Source organism: Choloepus didactylus, chromosome 7, assembly GCF_015220235.1.
Source record: "Choloepus didactylus isolate mChoDid1 chromosome 7, mChoDid1.pri, whole genome shotgun sequence".
NCBI classification, from domain to species: Eukaryota; Metazoa; Chordata; class Mammalia; order Pilosa; family Megalonychidae; genus Choloepus; species Choloepus didactylus.
In genome coordinates, this window is record NC_051313.1 from 38,567,429 (window position 1) to 38,580,852 (window position 13,424).

General features: G+C 45.0%; 1 protein-coding gene across 4 annotated transcripts in view; it reads left to right on the forward strand.

Moving 5' to 3' along the window:
- Positions 1-13,424, forward strand: part of FYN (FYN proto-oncogene, Src family tyrosine kinase) — a 214,984-nt gene that overhangs the window by 149,984 nt on the left and 51,576 nt on the right. For all 4 annotated transcript variants that reach the window (XM_037844767.1, XM_037844769.1, XM_037844770.1 and 1 more), the window contains 2 exons: positions 8,207-8,464; positions 12,041-12,137. In XM_037844767.1, the coding sequence (XP_037700695.1) occupies positions 8,218-8,464; positions 12,041-12,137 (344 nt within the window). In that variant the 5' untranslated portion in view covers positions 8,207-8,217. The remainder of the gene's footprint in view (positions 1-8,206; positions 8,465-12,040; positions 12,138-13,424) is intronic.

A 13,424-nucleotide genomic window follows, 5' to 3' on the forward strand; every position in this document is an offset into this window, starting at 1 on the left:
GTTCACAAGCTTTCCCATTTACCTAATATTAGAATTTTTCTTTATCTTTATAAATTCCCTATATATTAAAACATTAATCCCAGAAAATTGAAAACACGTCGACTCAAAAATTTGTACATTAATGTTCATAGCAGTATTATTCATAATAGCCAAAAGATAGAAACCCAAATATTCATCACTGAATGAGTAAATAACATGTGGTATATCCAGACAATGGAATATTATTCAGCCATAAAAAGGAATGAAATACTGATACATGCTACAACATAGATGACCCTTGAAAACATGCTGTGAAATCTGTCACAAAAGACCGTATGTTGTGTGATTCTCTTTATATGAAATGACTGGAACAGACAGATCCACAGGGTCATAAAGTAGATTAGTGGTTTTCAGGGGCTGGGGATAGTGGGGAACGGGGAGAGGCTGCCTGCGGGCATGATTTCTTCTGGGTGTGATGAAAATGTTCTGGAATTAGGTAGTGGTGATGATAGGACAACTTTGTGAATCTTCTAAGAACCACTGAACTGTATACTTTAAAAGCGTGTGTTTTATGGTATGTGAATTATATCTCAGTAAAAATTAAATTAAAAATTTAACTGCAAGAGTCATTTCTAAGGAGTGGGGGCTGGGAAGGGGATGCCTGAACAAGTTTTCAATCTGTGCTCTAATTCTTTCTGAACCCTTTGGCTCAAACATACCATCCTTATTTTCATCACCATTTCACTCTTGTCCTGACACTGAGATTGAAAGTGAAACAAATGTAAGAAGAAAGTGTTCTTACCTTCTTTTGGAGCCTTTCTGTAGTTTGCTGTTTAAACTTCATTGGCCGTTTGGGTTTGGGAGTGGTTCTAGCATTTAGTGGACTACAGTGTTGAATCTCACCGTCCGGGTCTAATGCTTCCATTTCTTTTTTATTAAGTGCTTTTGACAACCCGGGCATTGGGGAATGGAAGCTCATAAGGAAGGGATATGCCACAGGGATGTGAGTTGCTGCTTCTCGGCCTGGGGGTGTTTAAACAAGACAAGCCAGAGATTGGGAGCCAAAAAAATCTTCTAGGCGCCAAGAATGCAGCTGTTTCTTGAAGTAATGTGAGGTTTTAAGAGTGATGTGTAGTAACTCATTCCCTTGCTGTGCAGTATGTGCAAGATCCATCCTATTCACCCTTCACAAGGCCTTTCAAAATTGTGCATAAATGATCGAATGGGTCTGACTCCTCATCTTTTTATTTGTGGAAGCAAAGCTTGGATTTGACTTTTAAATAGGCTCCATTCTCCCATTGTTGCTTGTGGCTTGTGGCTGCATTGTATATATTACAACTTTTACATCAGACTTCTCATCTCAGAGACTATAGAATTTTATTTTTTACATTTGGTAGGGGGCTCTCCATCACAGAGATAGAAATCTGTTATTTTGTGGTTGGGGGAAGTATTACAGGTATCTCTTAGTTTATGCAATAAATGTGTTCTAGAAAAATGTTTTAAATGAAGTAGGAAAGCTCACTTTTATACCAAGAAAACCAGTGCTGAATTGTTTGTAGTGCAAATAAATACCCCTGCCATGGTTTAGGGAAGATCAGGAAATTAAAGGCTGCTTTGGCTGGTTGGTTCAAACATTCATTAAGATGCCAGCGCACATCAAGGAGGGTGGTGACTCACCCCCTACGTGGTCCTAGCGCCTCTCCGGAGCCCACTGTCTTGGAAGGTGGGGGTGGATGGAGTGTGAAAGTGGGGGAGTTATGCACGTGAAGTTGCATTCTGCAGAATCAAGGACCTTCCCCCCAGATCTCCTCATCTGCAACCCCCACCATGGTCCCACCCACACACTCCCACTCTTGCACGGACTGGCCAGGATTCCATGGTGTGGGAGGCAACTCTAGTATAGAGATTCAGTGTGCTGGTGCTGGCCGTGGCGTCTGGCTGTCTGGTTTCAAATCCCATCACCACCTCTGACACAGCTGTGGGCAGATTCCCCGACTTCCGTGACCTCAGATTCCCCACTGTACAGTGCGGGGAATTACAGCGCCTGCTCCTTCAGCTGTCATGAGAATCAGTGAGATGACACGTCCAGTGCACAGCACAGTGCCTGGCCACAGTGAGACTCACAGACAGCCTGGCCACAGTGAGACTCACAGACATCAGTCATCAATGCTGAAATTGGAGCCCTTGTTTCCAGATACCCCATTCCAGAAAAAATATGTATTTGTTTTCCTTTCCAGTGCCATCTAAAAAATTATTACCAGTTTACTGTGGCTTAAAACAACACCCATTCATTAGCTCTTGGTTCTGAGGATCAGGTGTTCAGGCATGGTATGGATGGATTCTTTGCTCAGCAAGGCTGAAATCAAGGTGTCAGTGGGCTTCCTTCTCATCTAAGGGCTTCATTGGCTTGTTCAGGTTGCTGGCAGAATGCAGTTCTTTGTGGTTGTAGGACTGAAGTTTGTTTCCTTGATGGCTGTCAGCCAGGGGCTGTTCTCCTCTCGTAGAGGCCACTCACATTCCTGGCCACATGGCCCTCTCCATCTTCAAAGCCAGAAATGGAGACTCTCTCCCAAATCAAACCTCTCTCCCATTTGGAATCTACTTTTCCAGGAAGAGCTCAGTCCCTTTTAAAGGCTCACCTGATTAGGTCAGGCCCACCCAGGGTGGTCTCCCTTTCTTTGAAGTCACCTGTACCATGTAATTTTAACTAATCACAGGAATGACTTATCCCAAGGATTATATAGGGTATATACACCAGGACATGAGTCTTGAGGAAAATCTTAGAATTCTGCCTCCCACACCACATTTTTAGCAAGGCAGGCATTTTTACTCCTTCCCTCCGCTTGGCAGCAAAAAGGATTTTCCCATGTTGGCAGAGTCCTGTGTGCTTTTTTACACACACACACACATACACACACACGGGCTGTGGCCACTGGATGGACCCATCACCAAGACTGTGTGGTTCAGCCTTCAACTATGAACATCTCCAAAGCACCCACCCAACTGTGACCTCTTCCCTTGCCCTGGGACCTTGGAAAGTGCTTGTGCTTCCTGCATGTCCAGCCTGGCCCTGCCTTCTCTGCAGCCTCTCCAGTCAGTGCTGGCCCTTCTGTCCAGCTGTCCCCAGCAGGCAACACTGCCTGCACTCACCCAGGGGTGGCAGGATCTGACCCAGTGTCCTTCAAAGGATGAAAGCCCCACTGCAGAGTGTTAAAGGGTGCTGGGAAATTTGGAAAATCAGGTGACAGGTTCTGTGGCTCGACTACCATTGCTACCGATGTGGCACTCATCTGTCTCTAAATTCAGGTTCTTGGCAGTTACCTGATGAAAACTAGACTCCCCAGGAATTAGCTTTCTCTATGAAGAATATAGCAAAATACCTCAGGTTGCTTCCTGTGGGTGTTTCCAATTTTACAAGGATCAGGAGCCCCTTGCCATGAATCTTCTACCCTGAAGTCAAATAATTTCTGATGTGTCTCTGCCACATCCTTTCCTTTTTCTCATGTCATTACGACTGACCCAGACAGGTGTTTGCCCATTAAGCTGACAGTTTGGGCTGTTCTCATAGAAAAGCATATGATAATTTTCAGTGGAGCCACAAGCCAACTTTGAATTATTTTTTTCAATGGTCCCCATCTCAGTTGCTTTCAATTGATTTCTAAGTGCTTAGCTCCATTCCCTTCCTTGTTCTTTTAGTTGTGTTATGAGGCCAGTGAAAAGGGAAGTGAATGATAGCACCTGGAAAGGGGCCACGTCAGAATGTGGGCTAAATGTGGCAGGACTGTCTGTCTCCAAAGTCCCAGATGCCGGCTTGGGTCCCTCAGGAGCAAAGATGGTGAGTTATGCCTGAGGGCTCTCACTTCTCCTCGCCCACCTGGGTTGGTTTCTGAGACAAAAGAGTTCACACTGCTGAAATTAAAATTATTTGTGGTTACTTTCACCTTTCATCTTCCTGCCATCCCTCCTCTGCCTGGGAGTTTATGTGTCTCAGGAGAAAGTAATTTGCTTGTGCAGAAGACTCCCCATGGCCTTTTCCCCTCTCTGGTACGTTGCTCCCGCACATGCCTGGAATCTTCTCATAAGTACCGTGACATTATACCCCCACGCGTTGGCGTTGCTTTATTCATCAGTGCATGAGGAAATGTGGGTGCAACTGCTAGCTGACCAGACTGTGGTCTGTGGCATCAGGAGGAGGGATATATGTTCAGCCAGACTCATTTTGAAGCCAAGCACCCTATACCCAGAGTAGTGGACCAATTTTATCCTTTTTGTCATCTTCAGTTAATGGCTAGAGGATCTGAGACCATCCAATGATGCAGCAGCAGAAAATGCCGTGACCAGTTGTTGACATCCCCCATGCTCGTGGGAGGAGGGTGTGGCGATCCTTGAATTCTTTTTGGCAACTCTTTCCCCTGTTGCTTAATGCTGTTGGCACATTTGAAAAGATCCACAGTACTAAGGAAGTTTCAGGTGAATTGGGTTTCACTTGCATGGTAGAAGCAAGCCCCTCTGCTTGCAGAAGGATGGAGACCAGGGACTTTACTGTGTGATCCAGACCCCACGACCCCAGGTGTGGCCAGGATCCTATTGGGGAAAGTGCTTTCCCCCCAGTTTCTCGAGGCACAGCATCTTGCAGAGGACTGTGGCTCTGCATTCATGGTGTGATGTTTTAACAGATCAGAGTAACACCAGGGCCCCACTTCCAGAGAATCCTTATTTGGGATTTCTCAGTGCCCCGCAGTTGTAGAGCAAATCTGTGGGTGTATCATATGTTCATGGATGTAAAAGCCACACCATATAACTGTATGCAACATGGGGTATCTTCCTTTTAACTCGAATGCTCAGAAGTTGGTCTCATGGCAAGGAACTGGCTCATACTGGTACAACTCATAGGCAGCTTTGGACTCTTCCATCAGGAAATGGTTAGTCTCCTTGCCCCAAGGTGGGGGGGCACAAGTTCTTACACAAATATTTCCATTGTAGTTAACTTTTAACGGCCTGGGCCTGAATTTACTGACTCATTTCTATTTCTTTCAACTTTTAAACTTATTTTCGATGAAGTAGAGAGAGTAAGCAAGGCCCATGCAGAAACATTACTCAAAGTTGCAAATGCCTGAGGTGGTGATGCGGCTGTCCCTTTATGAAACAGAATGTTTTCTCCAAAATAGTTTTGCCTGGGTTCTCTTTCTATTATTCTTTAACTAATTTTATTGAACTCCTACTATGTGCCGGGGACTGTTCCGGATACCTGGATGCAATAGTGAAACAGCAAACAAAAAATAATCCCTGCCCTCAAGGAGCTGATGATTTTTTTCCCCTGCATTATTTCATAAAATCTTTTCTAAATTGTTAGTCATATATTAACAGTGGTGATACTTTTTTAGTGGGATTTTGAAGGATTGTTTTTTCTTAGTTTGGTGGTTCTAATGTGGAGTTTTGTTTTGCTTCTTTGGAGTTGGAAGAGTGGTTAGTAATGAGAGTTCTAATTGGTTTTTAGTTTCGGCTTCTGTATCACAGTGAACAAGCTTTGAGAGAAAAATCAGAGCATTTCAGTCCATTTTTTTTAGTTGCCTTCTTCCTCCTAGCATGCGTGCACTCCTATGGAAGACATTCTGGATTGCATGTTAATCACATACATACAAGAGACCACCTTTATAATGTTTCAAAGGTCTAGATATATGCTGTTTCCTCTGTGTAAATCAGAATTCCCCAGCCTCAACAACATTGACATTTAGGGCCAGGTCATTCTTTGCTGTGGGCAACTGTCCTTTGCATTTTGGATGTTTGACAGCATCCCTTGGTCTCTACTCACTAGGTGTACCCCTTCGCCTGAGTTGTCACAACGAAAAATGACTGCAAACATTGTCTTATTATGTCGCCTGGGTGGGACAGAAATCACCCCCAGCTGAGAACCACTGGTGTCAGTGATAGGATTCTGTGCTTCAGATCTCACCTCCTTAACTGCGGTCGGTCAGTGAAATCCCCGAGAAAAGCACCTGGGACAAGAAGTGTTTTCTGTCTGGCCTTCGTAGAAGCTTGGAGCAACTTTCTACCGTCAAAGAGTTAATATGAAGTGAGCAAGATATTTATCAGTCTCACGAAGCAACACCAACAAATGATGAAATTCCTTCAGTAAATCAGTCCTTGGAGATATTTTACATTGCCTATTGGAAACTTGTTAAAATCTTACTCGTATACCGTAAGTTAGAAAACATGTTGGACACAGTATACTGTAAGTTAATCTCAAAAGATTTACACATAAATGTGTTCCAGATTTGGTGATCTCAGCTCCAGCAGTAGGCAGCTCGTTTCCAAACATTTCCATTCTCAGGAACTGATATTCAATTCAGTAAGTATTTTTTGAAACATGCAGTGTGAGAGGGCTTTGGAGCAGTCTGATACTGCCTCCATGACCCAGTCCAGAGATAGAACAGTGCCCCCAAGAGTCTCCATATTTGATGTGGCTCCCCCACTTTGGTTTACAAGATAATATATAGAAACTGGCTCTCTCATTCTCCTTGACTGCTGCAAGTCTCTTCCCTACCATGCCAGCTGTGCCCTCCCCAATGAATACATGTAATTACACATGATGTCATGTGTTTCCTATTCAGTACTTTGGTCCCACATGGGCTGTTTTTCAGAGTTTTGGCAAGAACATCCACAGCATGTTCTGCCTCCTGTCAGCTTGAACAGGGTATTGCAGTCCAAAGTGGGTAAATCAACCACTTTGTATCTCTGAATCTTCACTTCTCACGTGCACTAGCAAATTAAAAAATACAAGACCCACTGCTGATAAAAGTCACTGGAAAAATAAAAAATAAAGTCACTGAAAGAAGGCTGGGAAAGGGCAGTGGCTTTGATGCAGAGAGAAAGAAAGGGTGATAGAGAAACATTATAGGCTGGAGAATCTTCACTTGTTCAGCTGCTTTTTATTGAGCACTTACTATGTGCGAGGCACTGGCAATATAGCCATGATGCAAGGGGGCAGGACCCTGCTTTCCTGGAACTTGCAGTCTGTTGGGCAATGAGACAAGGGCACAGGTCACAGTTTAGTATGGCGCCCTGGTGCCCTGATGAGGGAAATCAAGGTGCATGGGGTCCTTTAGGAAGAGAACTCGCCTCTCCTGGGAGAGGGCAAGGGAATCAGAGGCGGCTTTCCGGAGGAAGCAGGTTCGCAAAATTGGGACATGAAGGTTCTGTTGTACATTGAAGAGAAGGAGGCTAGAACATTCCAGGTCGGTTCCAAGGCCTGAAGGTGAGAAACTGGAAATTCAGCCTTCCTGGGGAACAGAGCATGAGGCAGGAAGAGTGAGAATTGAAGAGGAAGGAGCCGATAGTGATGCTTCCCAGGGTTCTGACATGAGCACGTGGGCCATGGGGTGCCATTTACTGAGAATGGGAAGCCCAAGGGAAGTAAATTTGGAGGAGGATGGATGACAAGTTGAATTTTTAATCCACCACTAACTCTAGATCATGGGAAGGATTTTTTTTTTATGTTTTTGAAAGATGGCAAAAGCTATTGACCATTTGAAAAGTTAATTAGCAGCTTCAAATGACAGCGTTAGTCTTCAGTAACACAGATAACGTCCTGCGAATATACTCAGGCCTCTTTGTTCCTGCTGATTTTACTTTTCCTCCAGTAACTTACTTTGATACTTAGCATCTTAACTTTGATTTCTTCACTTTGATATCTAGCATCCTCTTACTGCTTAAAATTTACCAAATTTGTGCCCAAAGAATGGGTACCCACAAGCCAAAAAGTATACTGAGTTGTCTAGGGACTGTATCTGGCTTTTCTAGCACTCCTTAGATTTCCTTGGCCATGATGGAAGTTTTTATTCTGCTGTTGCAGAGATTCATTTTCTAGCATGCATTATTTTCTGAGATGACTAGAGAAAAGCCTAATCAGTATGATTGGGCTGTCTTGGAGCAGATACGATGTTACAGATTTTCCAGGGGGCAGGCCTCCTATAGGGAAAATGGCTGCGTGGTGAACATTGTACTCTACGATGATCCCATCGCCCTGAGCATATGGGGAACAAATGTGATTGTCGGGTTAAGGAACAGACATACCTCTTAATCATCAGCCCTAGACCCTGCTTTTCCTTGTACCCCTCATAGGCCTGAAATACCCAAGGGCAAGCTTTGGGGATTATTCTTCAAAAGTAAAGCCACCGAGCAACAAGGGAGCCTCCGAGTTCATGTGCCTCCTTCTTGTTTTTGGCAGGAATTTAGATAATGGGCTGTGTGCAATGTAAGGACAAAGAAGCAACAAAACTGACGGAGGAGCGGGACGGCAGCCTGACCCAGAGCTCCGGGTACCGCTATGGCACAGACCCCACTCCTCAGCACTACCCCAGCTTCGGCGTGACCTCCATCCCAAACTACAACAACTTCCACGCGGCCGGGGGCCAAGGGCTCACCGTCTTTGGGGGTGTGAACTCTTCGTCTCATACTGGGACCTTGCGGACGAGAGGAGGGACAGGTAAGCCCTGGCGGTGGTGGAGGGGCTGAGGGTGGGGAGTGAGTGGCTGCTTTTCCGTTTTGTTTTTTTTTGTCAGTGGATCATCTGTCATATTGTCAGCTCCTTTTGACTAAGAGCTTAGCCCTTTAGCTTTTCATCTGTCTCCACCGATTCACATAAAACAGCCAGAGCTTGATGTACAAATCAAAATGTTGGCAGCAGGGGGGCGGGACGTGGGGGTCCCCAGTTGCTGTTCTTCGAGAATCCTGCATGCGTTAGTGAGGCACAGCCTTCTCCTGAGGTGCTTTAGGCCAGGGGCTCTAAAGCCTGGCCGGTTGGCTTGGGGTAACTCAAGCAAGTTTTTCAAAATTACAGATGCCTGGGACCCCCTGAGAGCTGTTCACTCAGAAGTTCCGGGACTGGTCTGGGTTTCAAGTTCCCCAGATATTAATGTTCCCTAGATAATAGGATGCATTAATATCCAGGACTGTTGAGAACCACTTTAAGGGGGTAGCAGCTTCTCCCTCATCTTCCTCATCTTTGGCCTGCCTCTCACTTCCCAGCTGGCGGGGTCATTTGTTAGCATTATTTTTTGGCCATTTGTTTTCACTGAGTCTCTCTGATCTCCCCATCAGCCTCCATATGCCTCAGGTTATCAGCCCTCAAGTATTTTCATGTATCTTATATATTTTTTTAAAAAAATCTCATCTCAGCTATCCTTAAGGGACTTTTCTAATTTTCTTTTTTAAAGTTTCCTTCTCCTTCACACCACAAGGCCATGTTTACTGCCATCTGCATTTGCTGACATAGCTGATACTCTGGAAAATATCTGGCATACATTCTCAGACATATGTTTTCTGAAATATTCATAAGTTATCTCATGCACTGCTCATCTTCCAAATCCTCTCCCAGAATGTGAACCATGTTGACTAGATAGCTGGCATTATTTGTTCCAAAATTGTTTTGTTTATTAAAAAAGTTTAAAAGAATATGGCGTCAGCCATTAAGCACTAAGCTCATCCAGGAGCAGATGTCCTATGTAATGTCCCATTGAGCCTTTTTGTCTGGGTTGTTGGCTCTGCTGAGGCATTAGCAGAGCTTTTCTCCCCTCTACACACCAACACATGGCAGTGTAGTTATGTCACAGTGACCTGACCCAGAGCCTTCAGCATGAGCTACTTCTTTTCAGCTACAGCATCATGCTCTGCTCAGAAGAGAGAACATTTATGTCCATCTCTTGGTTATGGTGGCCCTGGCTTTCCCTTCAACCCAGCCCTTGCACAGTGAATGAAAGGATGCCGGGTTCACTCACTCATTCCTCCTGCCTTCCCAGAAGTCACCTGGAATGGAGGGAAGGAGAGAGGCAGGCATGTAAGCAGGCTGGGGCAGTCTGTCTCATGCAGATGCAAGAGAGAAAAGAGGTACCTGGCACCCCCTCTATCCCTGCCTGGCCCCTGCTCTGAGAGGCATGAGTTCTCTACCAGCCCAGACTCTTTATTCTGCTGACACATGGGCTTCATCCTTGTTCATTCATTCGTGAATGCTGGAAATGAATCCTGTGCCAACAGGTATCAGTCATTCAAGTCAGCAAAGAAGGCGACTTACTTGCCTTGTGCTACTGCAAGCAGTGTGTGTACAGGAGGCCGTCTGATCGCTTGTAAAGTTCGAAAGTTAAAACACAACTAATACCCCCAAATGTTGGAGGATTCTTCTGCCTCTTATTGTTTGGCTGTATCATATATGCATGTTCTTTCTCTGCTTTCATTTCTTTCAGGCCAGGAACAGTGTCTATGTTCCTCTGTAACCTCCTTGGGTTCACCCCTCAATCCCTAGAACATAAAAACATTCAGTGAGAACCTGTCAGCCTTGCAAGGAGAGGGTGGGAAATGGGAGAGTGGGTCTTAGAGAGCCTTGTCTTCCACACAATGGCACTGGCGCTGGCTTGGGTTTGTTTTTTACATTATGTAATGAAGGGAATGTGTTAATAGAGTGTCAGACGAGAATAGGCGTGACCTTACAGGTTCCCACGTTTTTGTTTTAAGCCAGTCTCTTTTCTAACCTTTCAAAGAAATACGAGGAAAGGAGGACAGTTGCCAAATGAGCCCCGTTTTGGCTCCATCAGACTTTCTGAGAGCCAACTTTCTTACAGGAAGTCCCACTTGGGAAGGGGTGGAAAAGTGAGTGCTGCCTCTCTCTCTGGTTCCATGGACACACCTCTTCCCTTGGAATTACCTACCCAGCAAAATTGCAGCTTATTAAAAGAGCAGCCTCCGTGTGGTTGTGAGTTCTTTGGGCCATTCTAGGCACTTTGAAGTTGTGGAGGTAAAAATGAGAAGCCAGAGGGCAGTGAAATGGGGAGCATTAGTTATCAAATGCTGTGTAACAAATGACCAGAAGACAACATACATTTATTATCTCACAGTCTCTGTGGGCCAGGAATCCAGGAATAACTTAGCTGGGTCCTCTACTTCAGGGTCTCCCCCACAGGCTGCAGTCAAGGTGTATTGGCTGGGCTTTCATCACCTCGAGGTTCAACTGAGAAGGATCCGCTCCAAGCGCACATGGTGTTGGCAGGATTCAGTTCATCATGGGCTGTTGGACTGAGGGCTCTGGTCCATTACTGGCTGTTGTTCAGAGGCCACCTTGTCACGTGAGCCTCTCCAACATAGCAGCTTGCTTCTTCACAGTGTGCAAGCTGAGGTGGCAGCGGAGTCTGCTGGTAAGGCAGAAGTCACAATCTTTTGTAGCCTAATCATGGAAGTGACAGCCCGTCAAGTTTGCCAAGTTCTGTTGGTTAGAAGCAAGTCACAGGTTCAGCCCCCAGTCACAGTTAGGAGATTACACACGGGTATGAATACCAACAGGTGGGGATCATTAGGCCACCTTAGAGCGCTGCCTACCATGTGGAGGAAGGCGTAGGCCCAAAAGGAAATTGGACATTCTTTGCTGTTGATAGCAAACTTCTGCAAAGGAGGAAGGGCCCCTTTGGAGAATCAGCTAGATGAGAAGACATTTAATAGATGTGAGAAAGAGTGATTACTGCAAGACAGCATGATGGTAGGTGAATTCAAGGGAGAAGAGAGCAAGGGAGGGGGAGTCAATTTTGGGTAGAAGGACCAAGTTGCTGCAGACTTTGCAAGAACAACTGCAAATGCCAAGGAGGGGTCTCCCTAAAGTCCCCCCAAGCTGCAGGAGTTTCCTGTTATATTACACATTACTCTTATACCAGGGGAAAGAATGATCCATTTTGCCAAGAACCTAACATGGGCTCGTGAGTGGAGGAGAATGTGCCTCAGATAAAGGGTGTCTGTAATTGCTGCCCTTTGGTTTGGGGCAAGATATTAATAGCTGTCTCTTCCCAAGAACTTTAGGTGTACGGATACAGGCCCTTCAGTTCCAGGTTTTAGTCAGATCAAATAATGCTTCCCCTATGATGACCGAGGCATAAATACAACTCTGTGACACAGGTTTTCACACATTAATTACAACACTGCATCATGTTATCAGTGCTGACTAGATGTAAATTTTGAGAATTTAATTTCTTGTAATTGTTTCCCTTGTTTAATAGTGTCTTCTCTTTTGGTTTTGTTTTGTCAGGAGTGACCCTGTTTGTGGCCCTTTATGACTATGAAGCACGGACAGAAGATGACCTGAGTTTTCACAAAGGGGAAAAATTTCAAATATTGAACAGCTCGTAAGTTTGGCGAGGGAGGGGGAAGACATGCATGCCTTTCAACTCAAGACAGGTTTCTTGTGTTATCAATCTGCCTCTTTTCTGATATCTAAATGCTAAAAAGAACGTTTGCTAAATTTGGTCATTTGCAGGAATATCATTTTAGAAAAGAACAGGCAAAACCCAGTATGCTTTATTTTATGACACTGTATGTACAGGGGACCTTTTGGTGTCCAGATCAATTTTTTTTGTTTGTTTGTTTGTTTTTTTAAAAGCTTGTAAAAGCAGTAGCATCCCCTTCCACAAATCTGCAGTTTCAGAAGATTTGCACAAAATTTGGTATTCGCGTCATGTACCCCCGGCCTAGAGATTTTCTTCACATTGCAGATGTTATACTAGCTAAGCCCGCACTTAAAGCCAGCAACAAATTCCTTCTGTTTTCAATACTACTAAACATTTGGATTGGCCAAGTTTATGGAGGCATTTCCCCATAATGAAAATTTGCATTTGACCAAAATCTTTGCGAGGTGGAAGGAGATTTCCTGCGATGTACACATTTTCAATGTGGTCATTAGAAGCAACAAGTAAACAGGCAGTGGGGAAATTTCAGCAGCGAGAATTCTTTTCAAATCTTCAACTTAATCATCTCGGTTCGGAAGATTAACTATGGGTTCCCTATTTCCCAGTGGTTTCTAGATACTGCCTCTGTTAGGTTGAGGCAGTGTGTGTGGATTAGGGTCCCCTGGAAAAATCCAGATTCTGAAGAAAATGGTGGGGTCCCATGCCAGCAAGACAGGCCTCCTGCCCATACCGCAACTATTCCTTGTGAGCACCCCCCTGCTGTTGGGAAAGAATGCCACCTGGCGGCTGGGGCAGATCGGGAAGTTCTCCTGTGTAGCCAAGTCTGAATTGCTCTCTGCTCTGCTCTCTGAGCAAACTGGATTTCACGATGGGAGAAGGTCATTAAGCCTGCGCTTTGGCTTTGCCAAGAGACCAAGCAAGCAAGCAAGGGCAGCAAGAGGCTGCCTTGCTCACATTGCACATCCAGGGAAGAGAAGTGGTTCTTTTAACAAGAAACTCCCTCCAGCCCGCCCTGGAAATGGCCTCCTTGGGAAGTCCAGCCCTTCCCACCTCCCACTCCCAGGCTCATCCACTGGGAATATGGCCCCTTTCGACAGCAAGAACTGAGCTCTTCCCGTAAGCGGCCAATAGCTTTCTTCTAGACATCAGAAGATACTCACTGTCTATATAGCCACAGCATTTTTTATTATTATTATTATGATTATCGTTATCATTTGCAGGAGTGTG